Raw genomic sequence first — 12,920 nt, 5'->3', positions numbered from 1 at the left:
CGGCTGAGTTATGCTACATTGCGGTTGAGTTATGCTACATTACGGATGAGTTGTGATATACATTCTCGAGATTACAAAAATTTGTTTTTGGGAAAGACCAATAATAATTACGTACACATATTCACACACACATGCATAATAAAGTCGTAGAGTATTATGTTTTAAAAAAATATATTCAAAATAATTCAAAATTTGAATTCAAATTTTCTAAACAAAATAATTCAAAGTTTTGTGTCTAAATATAGAATAATACGTCACAGCTGAGTTATTTACTTTTCAAGGTTGACTAATGACTAAAACTTTAATTTAAAGGGACACTTGAATGTTAACATTAGCACTAGTTATAATAATGTAGAGATTAAATATATTATAATACAATAAAAAAAATCAATAACAGCTCTTTTACATTCTATGTTTGATCAACTGTGTAGGAATAGAACATAAGTATATGGTTTGGGGTTTATCGTTTTGTTGGATAACAAACCTGAGCGAATTTCATGATTTTTTTTATGGAAAGTTAATAAAAGTGTTAACTACATATGATTAAAGTGTTTTTATTACATGAGTGCATCAAATATTCACATCTACCATATTTGAGGTTTGGCCGAGTTATGCCAACGGCATGGCTGACTTATTGTAGAATAATTCGAGGTTTGGATGAGTTATTCAAACAACATAGCTGACTTAACGTAAATAAATTTGTGGTTTGGCTGAGTTATGCCAGCGTCATGGTTGACTTACACAGACCATTTCGAGGTTTGGCTGAATTATTGTAACGATAACATGTAGCTCATCGTTACCTGATGGCTCAACTCATTCAATTTGTAGTCATCGAGAACCAACTTCATAAGCTCTTCGTGTGTTCTTTCAACATCTATCTGCACAACTCTACACCCTGTATCGTCGCCGTTAAATACATATTTGTGTTTTTTACCCAATTACCATAAACAACAATTACTAGAACCAGATCCATCAACGAAAATGAAGAAGAACTCAGGTGAAGAACAAGTGAAGAACTCAGGTAAAAAAAAAAAAAGTGTAAAAAGAAAGAAAATCTCATGTTGAAGAGGGCGACCTTTCGTATATCCCTCGTTTATGATGACATGGAATGATGACGTGTAATTGTGTATTTGAAGTCGCAAGTTAGCCACCAAACAAATTTTTACCTCAGCCAAAATAAATCAGCCATCAACACAACTTAAATCAGCCACAACATGAAAAATATTTAAGTAATTACTAAAATGTTTTTTCAGATGCCAAATTCAGCAGTAACGTCAATAAGTCAGCCGTAACGTTAAATAAGTCAGCCGTAACTGGAAACTATATTAGCAATAAATCTTTTGTCAATAAGTCAGCCGTAACATGGTTGAGTTTTCCGTTAAGTCAGCCAATTACGACTGAGTTATGTCTCTGAAACATAAGTCAGCCGTAACGACATTTGATAACTCAGCTGTTGTCGATAACTCAGCCAACCGAAGAAAGTTAAGTCAGCCGTGTCGATAACATAATTTAGCCAAACTTCTGATAACTCAACCATCGGACTATAATTCAGCCGTAAAGGCGGCTGAGTTATTAGCCGTTTTCTCATAACTCAACCAGATTTTTATAAGTTAGTCGTAACTGTTGGTTGAGTTATGATCGTAAGTCAGCCGTTGGCCCAAAACTCAGCCGTTTTCCAAGAACTCAGCCATAACGTGACATAACTCAGTCGTAACGTACGTTATGGCTGAGTTATTGGTGGCACGCGCCTTTTTGTCTGACATGGCAGTGGCATTTTTCGTAATTAGTTTTTTTTCGGTAACGTGTAAAAAGGGCACGCTGGTAATTAAAAAACATCTAAGGATAAAAAAAAGTTTTGGTAGGTTTCCGTCAATACACCTAAAATGTGGTCTATCTAAGTAATTCTTTCTAATAAATTCTGATTCTTTATTTTGTTTTGTTCTACTCTTTTTGTTTGTTCTACTAAACGAAAAGGATAAATTCAATATTACATATAATTAGTACATAGTCCATACTATAACTACTAGACTAGATGGAGACATTAAAACTGAGGAAACAAAAAGGTGGATATTTGGATAGTTAAGTTCAATTTTAATTTTTAAATATTAGATAACTTGTATGATACAAGAAGTTGATATTTAAATACCTTAATTTCAACTTTCATTATTATTGCAAATATTGGCACATGAAATAACAAGAATATTCCTTCCCACAAAAAGAATATTCCTTCGAAAAAATTTCTAGCCAAAAATTTCCGACAAAATTTTCCTGCCAAAAAAAAATTTCCCGCCAAAACATTTCCGACAAAAAATTTTCAGTTAAATTTTTCCGCAATTCCTTAAAAAACCTTGTAAATATTTTTAAATCCCTTAAAAATCCTTTAAAAACCCTTGTAAATCTTTTAAAAGTCATCCAAAACCTTTCAAAACTTGAGTAAACTTTTTTAAACCATTGTAAATCATTTTATAACATTTGAAAACACTTAAAAATCCCTTTAAACCCCTTATAACCGTGATAAATCATTTAATAAAAACTTTTGTAAAATTCTAAAACCCTTTAAAAACCTTAAAAACCATTTTAAAGAACTTGTACTACCTTAAAAAACTTTGTAAACCCTTTAAAAACCTTTGTAAACTTCTAAAACCCTTTAAACCCCCGTGTAAATTCTGTAAAACTATTTTTAAATCTTTGTAAATATCTTTCAAAATCCTTGTAAATCTTTTTAAAACAATTTTTAAATCCTTGTATGCCTTTAAATACACTTGTAAATCCTTTTAAAAACACTTGTAAATCCTTTCAAAAACTTTTAAAAATCCTGCTAATTTTTTACAACCCTTTAAATACCCTTGTAAATCCTTTTAAAACTGTTATAAACTTATAAAACTTTTAAAAACCATTGTAAATCATTTAAAAACCATTTAAAAACCTTTGTAAGCTTCTAAAACCCTTTTAAAACCATTACAAATCTTTTAAAAACCATTTTAAAACCCCTTGTAAACCCTTTAAAAAATCTTGTAAAACAAATTTGGCGGGAAAGAATATTCTTTCAATTAGGGGTAAAATGGCCATTAAAATTTAAGAGAAGGCAAAAATGAAAATGGCAAAAAAGAGGGTATTTTTAAAAGAGGGTATCATAAAAAGGTTCGATTTATGTTATAAATATCATACCAAATAAAAATATATTCAAATAAGTCTCGATTTTTTACCTATTTCCTATTTGTTAGATTAAAATATACGATCTCAAATGGATAAATTAGCCCAAGAGGTGGTGGGCTGGTGGTAGGGGAGCTTGGAGGAAGGATGCAATTCCCATAACCTGGGTTCGATTCTCCACTTTGCTGTTAACACCATCTTTTGGGGAAGTCTGTCAGTTGGGCTTAGGCCCAATTGGTTTACCTGGTAATCAGAAATGCAGGCGGCCTGATTACCCCCGGGCATTAGTCGGAAAGCGTTCATCTGGATTCGGAAAGCGTTAATCTGGATTCAGGCGATGTGGTAGCCCAACACCTAGGTATTGGCGACGAGTCCACATTGTAGCACTTCGGTGTGATCCTCCCAGAGCTGACCGGATCAACCGATCGGGTTTATCAAAAATAAAAAAATGGATAAATTATAAGTAAAAGTTTAAAACCATGGTTCGGAGATGGAAAAACATGATATCTAGGAAGGAACAAGACGAGATGGGGTTCATGTTCCGAAATAAACAAACCACTTTTATTTTACTATTTTTTTATAGAAAAAAACAATCCTATCTTTTTTTTTGTCTATACCGAATTAAAAACAAACAAATATTGAACTTGTACAAGTTCGGATTACAAATTTTATTAACATTTCTAATAATTACGTTTATAAACATAACACTGCATGTACGTATATTGCAAACATGATAGTAAACTTAATTTTTGAAATCAATTCCGCACGTATGTGCGGATCCGAATCTAGAACATATTAAGAACACGCGTTGATTTTAAGCGTTAAAAATTTTAAGATGTATTAAGAACGTTTAAAAATTTCTAGAAAAATTTGTCAAAATTTGGTTCCGAAAATGGCCAAAATTGAGAAGTGTTAGTAAAAAAAAAAAAAAAAAAAAGGTTTGAGAAGTTTGGTCGAAAAATAAGAAAAACAGTCGTAGCTTTTCTTTTCTATAAATTACTATTGTATGTAAAATTGCTCGTTTTTCTTCTTGTTGATAATCAAATTAGACAAAGAAATTGAGACTGAGTAGAAGGAAGCTGCAACAATGGCGGCATCGAAGCCGTCACCAACCGAGACCTGGGATTCTACTCTCCCTGGTCCTCCCAGCCGTAACAACTTCGGATCCGCCGATCTAAGTCCATCTGGTCTCTTCGCCTTCGCCTCTGGCTCCTCCGTATCTGTTATCGACTCTCGTTCTCTCCAGCTCGTTTCCACTATCCCTCTCCCTCCTCCTCCTGGTGCTCTCTCTCCCTTCGTTACTTCCGTCCGTTGGATCCCTCTCCCTCTCCCCCGCGATTTACTCTCCACGGAGCCATCCGCCTCTCACCTTCTCCTCGCCGTTGCCGATCGTCACGGCCGTGTCGCGCTCGTTGACTTCCATCTTCGTTCCGTCGTCGTCTGGCTTAACCCTTCCTCTGATCCCAAGCTTGGGATTCAGGACCTCTGCTGGGTTCAAGCTCGACAGGATTCTCATGTCCTCGCCGTGATTTCTGGATCTTCTTTTCTCTCACTCTACACAACCTCCGGTGTACTTTTCTGGAAGTACGATGCCGGTACGGAGATTCTCTCATGTCTCCGCCGCGATCCCTATGATTCTCGCCATTTCTGTGTGCTTGGCCTTAAAGGATTCCTACTGTCGGTTAAGGTACTCGGAGACACTGAAAATGACGTAGTGATTCATGAGATGCAGATAAAGACGGATTTCAGTGAGCTATTGAGGTTGGAAAGAGAGGCTGCTATTAATGGCAATTCATCATCTTCTCCGTCTTCTTCGCCTGCTTCAGCCGCATTTCCGTTATACTTTGCTAGATTTGCATTCTCGCCACACTGGAAGAATATACTGTTTGTGACGTTTCCTAGGGAGCTATTGGTCTTTGATCTGCAATATGAGACGCCCCTCTCGACCATGCCATTACCTCGTGGTTGCGCCAAGTTTCTCGATGTTTTGCCAGATCCAAACAAGGAGTTGCTTTATTGTGCTCATGTCGATGGTAGGCTCAGCATTTGGCGTCGGAAAGAGTAAGTTATTTCTGTCCCTTATGGATGGCTTCATTTTAGCCATTGATATTTCATGTGTTTTCGGTCACTTTCATTCATGGATTAGCTATTCCTTGAATCAGATTGAACCAGCAGCTGGCTAAAGCAAAAATCACCCTTAACATGTTAGAAGTTTTATTTTGTTAAGAATCTCAACTGATTTTAGGAAAGGCTTAAAAATTTTACGCTCTCCTCTCTGAAGGATCACTGGGAAAGGGAAGAATGTTTTAGGTTTCATATTTTAGGGCAATGGTACAATGTTAACAGCCTTGAGTTATGTATGCTTCGATAGTTTCTTTTATTATTTTACTTTCTTAAAACTTGACGAATGTTTCAAAGAACTTACTGAAATAGAAAGCTTTCTAAGTTAGATTAGCTCCTTTTTGATTGCCCATGCTAATCTTTGAGAAACTCAACCTGTTGAAATCACATTAGGGATCAATTCATTTTATAATAGCTTCCAAATCTTAAGTTCTTATCTGATGCCCAAAACATGTTCTGCATCTCTATTTGGATGGTTATATTTGAAGTATCTGGTTTCTAGTTTCTCTTTATAGTGTCTGAGAATTATGGTTTTAAGGCATCATATAAATATGTCTTTGTATCTTGTAATGTTAATTAGACTTGGACACTCCTGTTCTGGTTGCTCATCTAAACTACTCCTGATTACATATCATTGCAGAGGAGAACAGGTGCATGTCATGTGTACCATGGAAGAGTTAATGCCACCTATTGGAATGTCCATTCCAACCCCTTCAGCTCTGGCTGTTCTTCTTAGTCAGTCGGACTCCACAATGCAAACCATTACAAAACTTCACCCAGATGGAACTTTTTCTTTGGATTTTGATAACCCATTTGACTTTTACGACGAAAGTCTCCTTTCTAAGACGACTTTTATCTCCCTAACTGATGACGGTAAAATATGGAAGTGGGTCTTAAGTGCTGAAGGTGTTGAAGATGCCCTGAAAAATGCATCAGACTTGGACATAGGTAACAGAGGCACGGATGTAGCACTTCCTGTAGCTATTCAGAAAAACGATTCCTTTAATCTGGATGACGGATTAGTTGTTGCACCTACAAATAAAAGCAGAGGTCACACATCAAGTTACTCATTGGGAAAATCAGACCTATCTTTTAAGGTAGGTGGCTGGGAGATTTATGGGTTTAACTAGTTACTTAATCACTATATAACTGTTCCTCCAGAGGATTGAAGTTTGGTGTTACCAGCTTCCTCATATAGGGTTGTGTGTTTCCACAATACGTGTTAAAGTGGTCTTATCATTTTTTTTCCTACTTAACAAGGACTTTACTTGTTTACATCGCTCAATGCAGATCAGCCTGACTGGACAGCTTCAGCTTCTGTCATCCACAGTCTCTACACTTGCTGTGCCATCTCCGTCTCTTACGGCAACTCTAGCAAGTTAGTTTTTGTCTCCCTTGTAATGTAATACTAAAAATGTTCCTAAGAAAACTCAAGTGATTGACTTATTGACTGATTTCAAACGAAGGAGGGGGTAATATTCCTGCAGCAGCTGTTCCTTTGGTTGCTTTGGGAACTCAGAGCGGGACAATCGATATTGTTGATGTATCGACAAATGCTGTTGCTGCAAGCACTTCGGTTCATACTGGTGTGGTTAGGGGCCTTCGTTGGCTTGGAAATTCAAGATTAGTTTCATTTTCTTACAGTCAGGTGTGCAAATATATTATAAAAGGAGCATGTTGCGTTTTATTGCTTTCATCTCTTTTATCCGGGGGATTTCCAGTTAGGATTTGTTTATTTCCAGGATTAAGAACAGAGTATTAGGTTTATATTAATTTCCACTTACTTATTATAAAATTTAATAGAATTGGGAAATTGACATCTGGCATCACGCATCGGTTTGTGGTTTCAGGTGAATGACAAAAGCAGAGGCTACATAAATAAGCTAGTTGTGACCTGCCTTAGGAGTGGGTTGAATAAACCATTTCGTGATTTACAAAAGCCAGAGCGTACTCCCATAAGAGCTCTTAGAACTTCTTCTTCCGGAAGGTTTGCTTTTAATGTAATTTGTTTAGCTCAATTATTTTATGCATATTGAGAATGTAACGATATGCTTGTGCACTTCAAGCTATTAACTTGTCATTAATAAGTTAAGCTCAAGAACAACGTCTCTGGGTCTTGAAATTCTGTTCCATTATCAGAGCAAATGTCAAGTTCGATCATATACGAAACTGGTTCATTGTTTGAAGGCTGAGGAACTATTGTAAAAGTGGGTTGGGTCTAGACCTTCTAGATACCACTTCTGCAGCTGACAAAAGAATTGTCCTGTTGCAGGTATCTTCTAATCCTTTTCCGTGATGCTCCTGTAGAAGTATGGGCAATGACCAAGCATCCAGTCATGGTGAGTAAGTTCAAACCTCAATGTATCTTTGCTTTTTCTACTTCATTTAGTCTCCTTGTATAGATAATGGTAACTCTTTCTGTCTCATATGTTTACAAACTTACAATTTGCACTTATACATTCTGTAATTTATCGTTAATAGGAATAGTTTTCTTTAAATGTTCCGTTCTACCTATCTGAATTTCTCAGCCCTATGATACTTTCTTCTTGTGTCCATCTACTTTAAACAAATATTAACTTGACCACCTTAAACTTTATGCATGTGAAACCTTGAGTAAGGAGGGATAATTTGGCACCACATAATAGACTAGCTCATGATAGGTCTTAAACATCATAAATGCTTGGTAAGATCGATTATGCATAAAAAGGGAAATGCAGTTTTAGGAGAGTCATTGAAGCAACATACTCTCTGTGGCTTCTTATCTTGTCTCCCCTCTTTCTGAAGTGATGGAAAGTCTTTAGTGCCATGTCAATGTCTTGAGGTAATGTACTCTAATCAGTGATATAATGTTTCTTATTCCTTCTAATTCTGTAGCTTAGATCACTAGCTCTTCCTTTCACGGTAGTGGAATGGACGCTTCCAGCAGTTCCACGCCCAGGTCAAGGCGGTCTTTCCAAACCATTGCTCTCAGTTTCCGAAGGAGTAACTGCTCCAACAGACTCTAGTGAGATGTTTTGACCATTAAAACTGTGTATCCTGAATATAACCGTCTTTGATGCTTTCTTCTAAGGGTTGGTAATTGACTTATTTGCAGTGTCTATGGGCTCAGACGGATCGCCTGAAGAAACTGTAGAGAGTTTTGCATTTGCACTAGTAAATGGTGCCCTTGGAGTATTTGAAGTCCAAGGACGTAGAATTCGAGATTTCAGGTAAAACTGATGGTTCCATTAACTCAACTGTTGTTCGGATATTCTTCTTTCCGTAGTAATCCCTTATAGTTGTGTTTGAATTCCTTATCACTAAGCAGATCATAGTTTAAGGGTTTCTAAATATCTCTCTGTTACTGAGAAGATAGTATGAAATAGTGATTGCATGTTATTGCTTACCTACTATAGTGTTCCTTTCCGCCGTATTCCTTTCTTGTTCTATGATTTGTTTCTAATATCATCCGTCATAAATTTCTTTCTAACAATTTTTGTGAGATAATGAGTAGATCTTTGTTGTCCAATCTCAGAAAGTGCAGAAAATTCACTGTTTGATAGTTATTATGAGCCGCTTTTACATGAATTAGCAATCACCTTCTTGAACTTTGATTGTTGTGTAATCTTCTCCCTATATTCACTGACGTATAGATGATCCCGCCTCTATTTCTAGACCTAAATGGCCATCTACTTCATTCGTTCCCTCAGATGGATTGGTTACGGCCATGGCATATCGCTTGCCTCATGTGGTTTGTTTCTTTTCACCTTACAATTCTCTCTCTTAATTTCCTAAGGAACATCATACATTGCTATCTCTTTCCAGGTTATGGGAGATAGATCAGGAAACATAAGATGGTGGGATGTAACAACTGGACAGTCATCTGCATTTAATAGTCACAGAGATGGAATACGGAGGATCAAATTTTCACCTGTTGTTGCTGGAGATCGCAGCCGAGGGCGTGTAGCTGTGCTATTTAATGACAATACATTCTCTGTATTTGATCTTGTGAGTATTAAAAGAATTAAGTATTTCCCTTCATTTTTATGCTTGTGTCTTGTGTTTTCGAAGGTGGTGTACTGACATTATGCAATGTGGAAAAAACAAGAACAAGACTGGTTTTATTTGTTTGATATCTGTCATCTCAATATATCTCTTTCTGACAGTTGCTGTTGAAAATTGCTGCAGGATTCACCGGATCCGCTAGCCCAGTCACTTCTCCAGCCTCAGATTCCTGGCACCCTGGTACTGGAACTTGATTGGTTGCCTCTGAGAACTGATAAGTATGATCCACTTGTTCTATGCATTGCTGGGGCCGATAGCACCTTCCGGCTCGTTGAAGTTACTGTGTATGTGTACACCAGTTCGATGAAAATTTACGATTAATTTCTCCCTATAAAACCATAACTGACTAGAATAGGCATGTCTAGTTTTTCTTTTATTGTTATTATTTTTTTTACCAGTTGACTGTGCACCCTAAATCCTTGGAGAAAGGAATAACCCTGTCACAAGGTGGTGCAGGTAGGGTGGAATGGTGTAGTGGGGTTGACAACTAGGCAACCCTTGCCCCTAGGTTAGGACTTAGGGATGTCAGGGTTAGGGCATATAAATATATTTTTTTATATAGTTTCTGAGGTGCCATTATTATTGATCCAAGTTAATTGGCTACAATCACTTACTGTGCTATCTTTTATTTCCAACTTTTTCTTCTGGATTTTGCAGAAATGAAAAGAAAGCTGGCTTTGTGCCCCAGTCTAAATCTGTGAAGGAGAGGTTTCGTCCTATGCCTATGTATTCCCCTATCCTACTTCCTGTACCACATGCACTGGTAACTTTCTTTATTTAGGAGTAACTTCTTGCCTTCTTAGTTTACTTCCTGAAGTCTTTGTCGTACTCAATCTTGATTTACTTCTGATATCATGTAATTCAGAAGATACTAATGTTTTGCGTTATCTTTGTGCTCATATAATATCTCCTAATACAGGATTTACATGTTGGTTACTCTTGACAATGTGTCTGATTATTACACATGCAGGCACTGCGGATGATTTTACAGTTAGGAGTGAAACCATCTTGGTTTAATACATCTAGTACCACTTTAGAGAAGAGACCTCATTTGATCCGTGGAATGGCTTCATCCTCTAAGGATCTTCGGAGTTACATGATTCAGTTACCACCTTTAGGAGACCCTGTTGTGCCAGAAATGCTGCTGAAGATACTAGAACCGTATCGTAAAGAAGGTTATTTTCCTTTGTCTTGTATAGTATCACCACAGACTAACCACTTGGTGGCAAGATATCTGTTTAAGTGTTCTAAATTCTAACCTTCTCTAAGTCCTTTCATCCTAGGTTGCTTGCTGGACGATGAAAGAGCAAAACTATACGCTGATGTAGTCAAGAAAGGTTATGCTGCAAGATTTGCTTTTGCAGCTGCTGTTTTTGGTGAAACCTCAGAAGCACTTTTCTGGTTGCAACTGCCTCAAGCCATTCGCCATCTGATGAACAAGCTGACGAAAAGGTCTCCACAGAAAATTATTTCCCCTGCTTTAGACTCAGGAGTTGATGAAGCTGCTATGCTGAGTAAGATGTCATCTACTGGTATATCAGCTCCTGAAGCCAGGAAGTTAGATTCCATGGTCAGTTTCAAAATAATAATGCTTCTTTTCTTTTAAAAGATCATCCATTCTACCCATTCCCTTCTACCAGGATACATATAGACAATATTGTTTATTTTGGAAATGGAGTTTCTTTGCATGTAATTTTTTGCTAGCTTGGTGGAGCTTTCTTGTTTGCTGGAAGTTTGTATGATAAATTTCCATGTATATAGTGTTTGTTGGTGTGCTTATATTCCACATTTTCTTGAATAGTCTGATGGCCCACTTAGATTGATGGCTTTTGAGCGAGAAGAATTACGGAAACGTGCTAATGAACGTCTTCCTTGGCATGAAAAATTGGAGGGGGAAGATTGCATTCAGAAACAAGTACATGAGTTAGTATTTCACCTTCAACTTGTCTTTATTTTTGAGTGTTTCAATTTATTACCTAAAAGCTCCTGTGTAAAATGGAAACTATATATATTTTAGAAGCCTCTTAAGATGAGAGAAAAATAATTATTTTAGTCTTGTATCAGTACATTATAGAATTTCAGTTTTCGAATCTTAGTTTCCAATTCCATACTTTTGGTTTTCGGTGAGAAGTGAATTCACTCAGTAACTTCTGTGACCAGGCTAATATCAGTTGGAAATTTGGAAGCTGCTGTCAGTTTGCTGCTTTCTTCAGCCCCAGATTCTCCATACTTCTACCCAAATGCTCTTCGAGCTGTTGCACTCTCTTCAGCTGTGTCTAAATCTCTTCTCGACCTCGCACTAAAGGTATCTTGTCTTCGTATATTTGATAGTCTTTTGTGTTTTTTTTTTTAAAATTCACTTTTGTTACACACGTAGGTTGTCGCAGCCAACATGGTAAGGACCGACAATTCGCTCACTGGTACCCATCTTCTATGTGCAGTCGGAAGACACCAAGAAGCTTGTTCACAGGCTAGCTTCCTTTTCTCCTTCGTAATACTAGATATTTGCATATTCTTCCCAACTAATGCTTCGATTAGGATTAATCACTAGGAAATGTTTTTGCTTTGGTTCATACACAACGTATTAGACACTAAATATTTTAGACCCTTTTTCAATATTCAGCTACAAGATTCTGGACGGTGGACTGATGCTGCTACCTTGGCTGCCACACATTTAGAAGGATCAGATTATGCCAGGTCTTTTCTTTTACTCTTTCACTCTTGGATCTGATTTATATTTCTGTGAATCAGTTTATCTCACACCCTTGCTTAAACTACTCCCTCTTTATAATCAGGGTATTGCAGAGGTGGGCTGATCATGTACTGCATGCAGAGCACAATGTCTGGCGGTACTGTATCATAGTCACCTTCAATACTATCTAAATTTGATAACTTAGAAGTGACAAAGAATCCTCTAAACAAATCACATAATGAGAAAAGAATTACAATGTATTGATGCAGGGCGCTTATTTTATATGTGGCTGCTGGTTCCCTGCAAGAGGCGCTTGCAGCTCTCAGAGAAGTGCAACAGCCGGACACAGTAGCCATGTTTGTGCTCGCCTGTCAGGAGATTCATTCAGAAATCGTAACCGAGCTATCAAGCCAGGATGATGAATCTGAATCTGCTTCTGGTGAAGGCACACATCCTGATCTGCCTGGTCTTGAACCAGGAAAGGAAGAAGTGACAGCTGTTTGTGAATACTTTCAACAGTACCAGAGAAAGCTAGTGCATTTGTGCATGGACTCTCAACCCTACACCGACTGATGAGAACTTACACAACCAAACTCTTTGGCTTTGCAAACATACGAACATGAAATCATATTTGAAGAACAACAACAAACAAGTTTTGGCATTTAAATATTACTGTATCTCGGATTAAGTGAAAGTTTTTGTATGTTGTATCCTAACCCTTGTTCTGTGTAAAGTTGATTTTAAGACTAGATCGTTTTCTCAGGTGGTTATAAGTTATAACTTAAACGGCTTGGAATTTTTTGAATTTCGGAACAACTTTGAAATGGCAAACTTTTGATCTCGCAAGTATACCAAACAACCGCATTAACGAAATACAGAAAAATCCACTTGTTCATAAAATTTTCCAACA

The 12,920-nt window shown here is 37.1% G+C and overlaps 1 protein-coding gene across 3 annotated transcripts; it reads left to right on the top strand.

Moving 5' to 3' along the window:
* Positions 1-4,135: 4,135 nt before the first annotated feature.
* LOC17874488 (WD repeat-containing protein 11) lies at positions 4,136-12,790 on the top strand. Of its 3 annotated transcripts, none has more exons than XM_023777861.1 (20): positions 4,144-5,214; positions 5,915-6,371; positions 6,565-6,652; positions 6,741-6,922; positions 7,125-7,261; positions 7,547-7,613; positions 8,149-8,278; positions 8,369-8,483; positions 8,929-9,004; positions 9,079-9,261; positions 9,442-9,536; positions 9,976-10,081; positions 10,289-10,493; positions 10,602-10,888; positions 11,120-11,241; positions 11,479-11,623; positions 11,696-11,788; positions 11,942-12,015; positions 12,114-12,167; positions 12,280-12,790. In XM_023777861.1, exons 1-20 carry the CDS (start codon positions 4,241-4,243, stop codon positions 12,581-12,583), a joined length of 3,894 nt encoding a protein of 1,297 aa, XP_023633629.1. In that variant the 5' UTR covers positions 4,144-4,240; the 3' UTR covers positions 12,584-12,790. The 3 variants fall into 3 exon arrangements, 2 of the variants coding, with proteins under 2 accessions (XP_023633629.1, XP_023633622.1); XM_023777854.1 differs by having other exon boundaries at positions 4,146-5,214; positions 9,442-9,602; XR_002832724.1 differs by lacking the exons at positions 12,114-12,167; positions 12,280-12,790 and having other exon boundaries at positions 4,136-5,214; positions 9,442-9,602; positions 11,706-11,788.
* The last annotated feature ends 130 nt before the right edge of the window (positions 12,791-12,920 follow it).

This window comes from Capsella rubella, unplaced genomic scaffold (genome assembly GCF_000375325.1).
Source record: "Capsella rubella cultivar Monte Gargano unplaced genomic scaffold, Caprub1_0 scaffold_16, whole genome shotgun sequence".
Classification (NCBI taxonomy): domain Eukaryota; kingdom Viridiplantae; phylum Streptophyta; class Magnoliopsida; order Brassicales; family Brassicaceae; genus Capsella; species Capsella rubella.
This window is presented reverse-complemented; position numbering and strand designations above follow the sequence as displayed.

Excerpts from the sequence above, each read along its gene's own strand:
- LOC17874488 (XM_023777854.1), top strand. The coding sequence starts at position 4,241 with ATGGCGGCATCGAAGCCGTCACCAACCGAGACCTGGGATTCTACTCTC. Across the intron at positions 10,494-10,601 it reads AGAACCGTATCGTAAAGAAG|GTTGCTTGCTGGACGATGAA; the intron begins GTTATTTTCCTT and ends CTTTCATCCTAG. Across the intron at positions 11,242-11,478 it reads ATTCAGAAACAAGTACATGA|GCTAATATCAGTTGGAAATT; the intron begins GTTAGTATTTCA and ends TTCTGTGACCAG.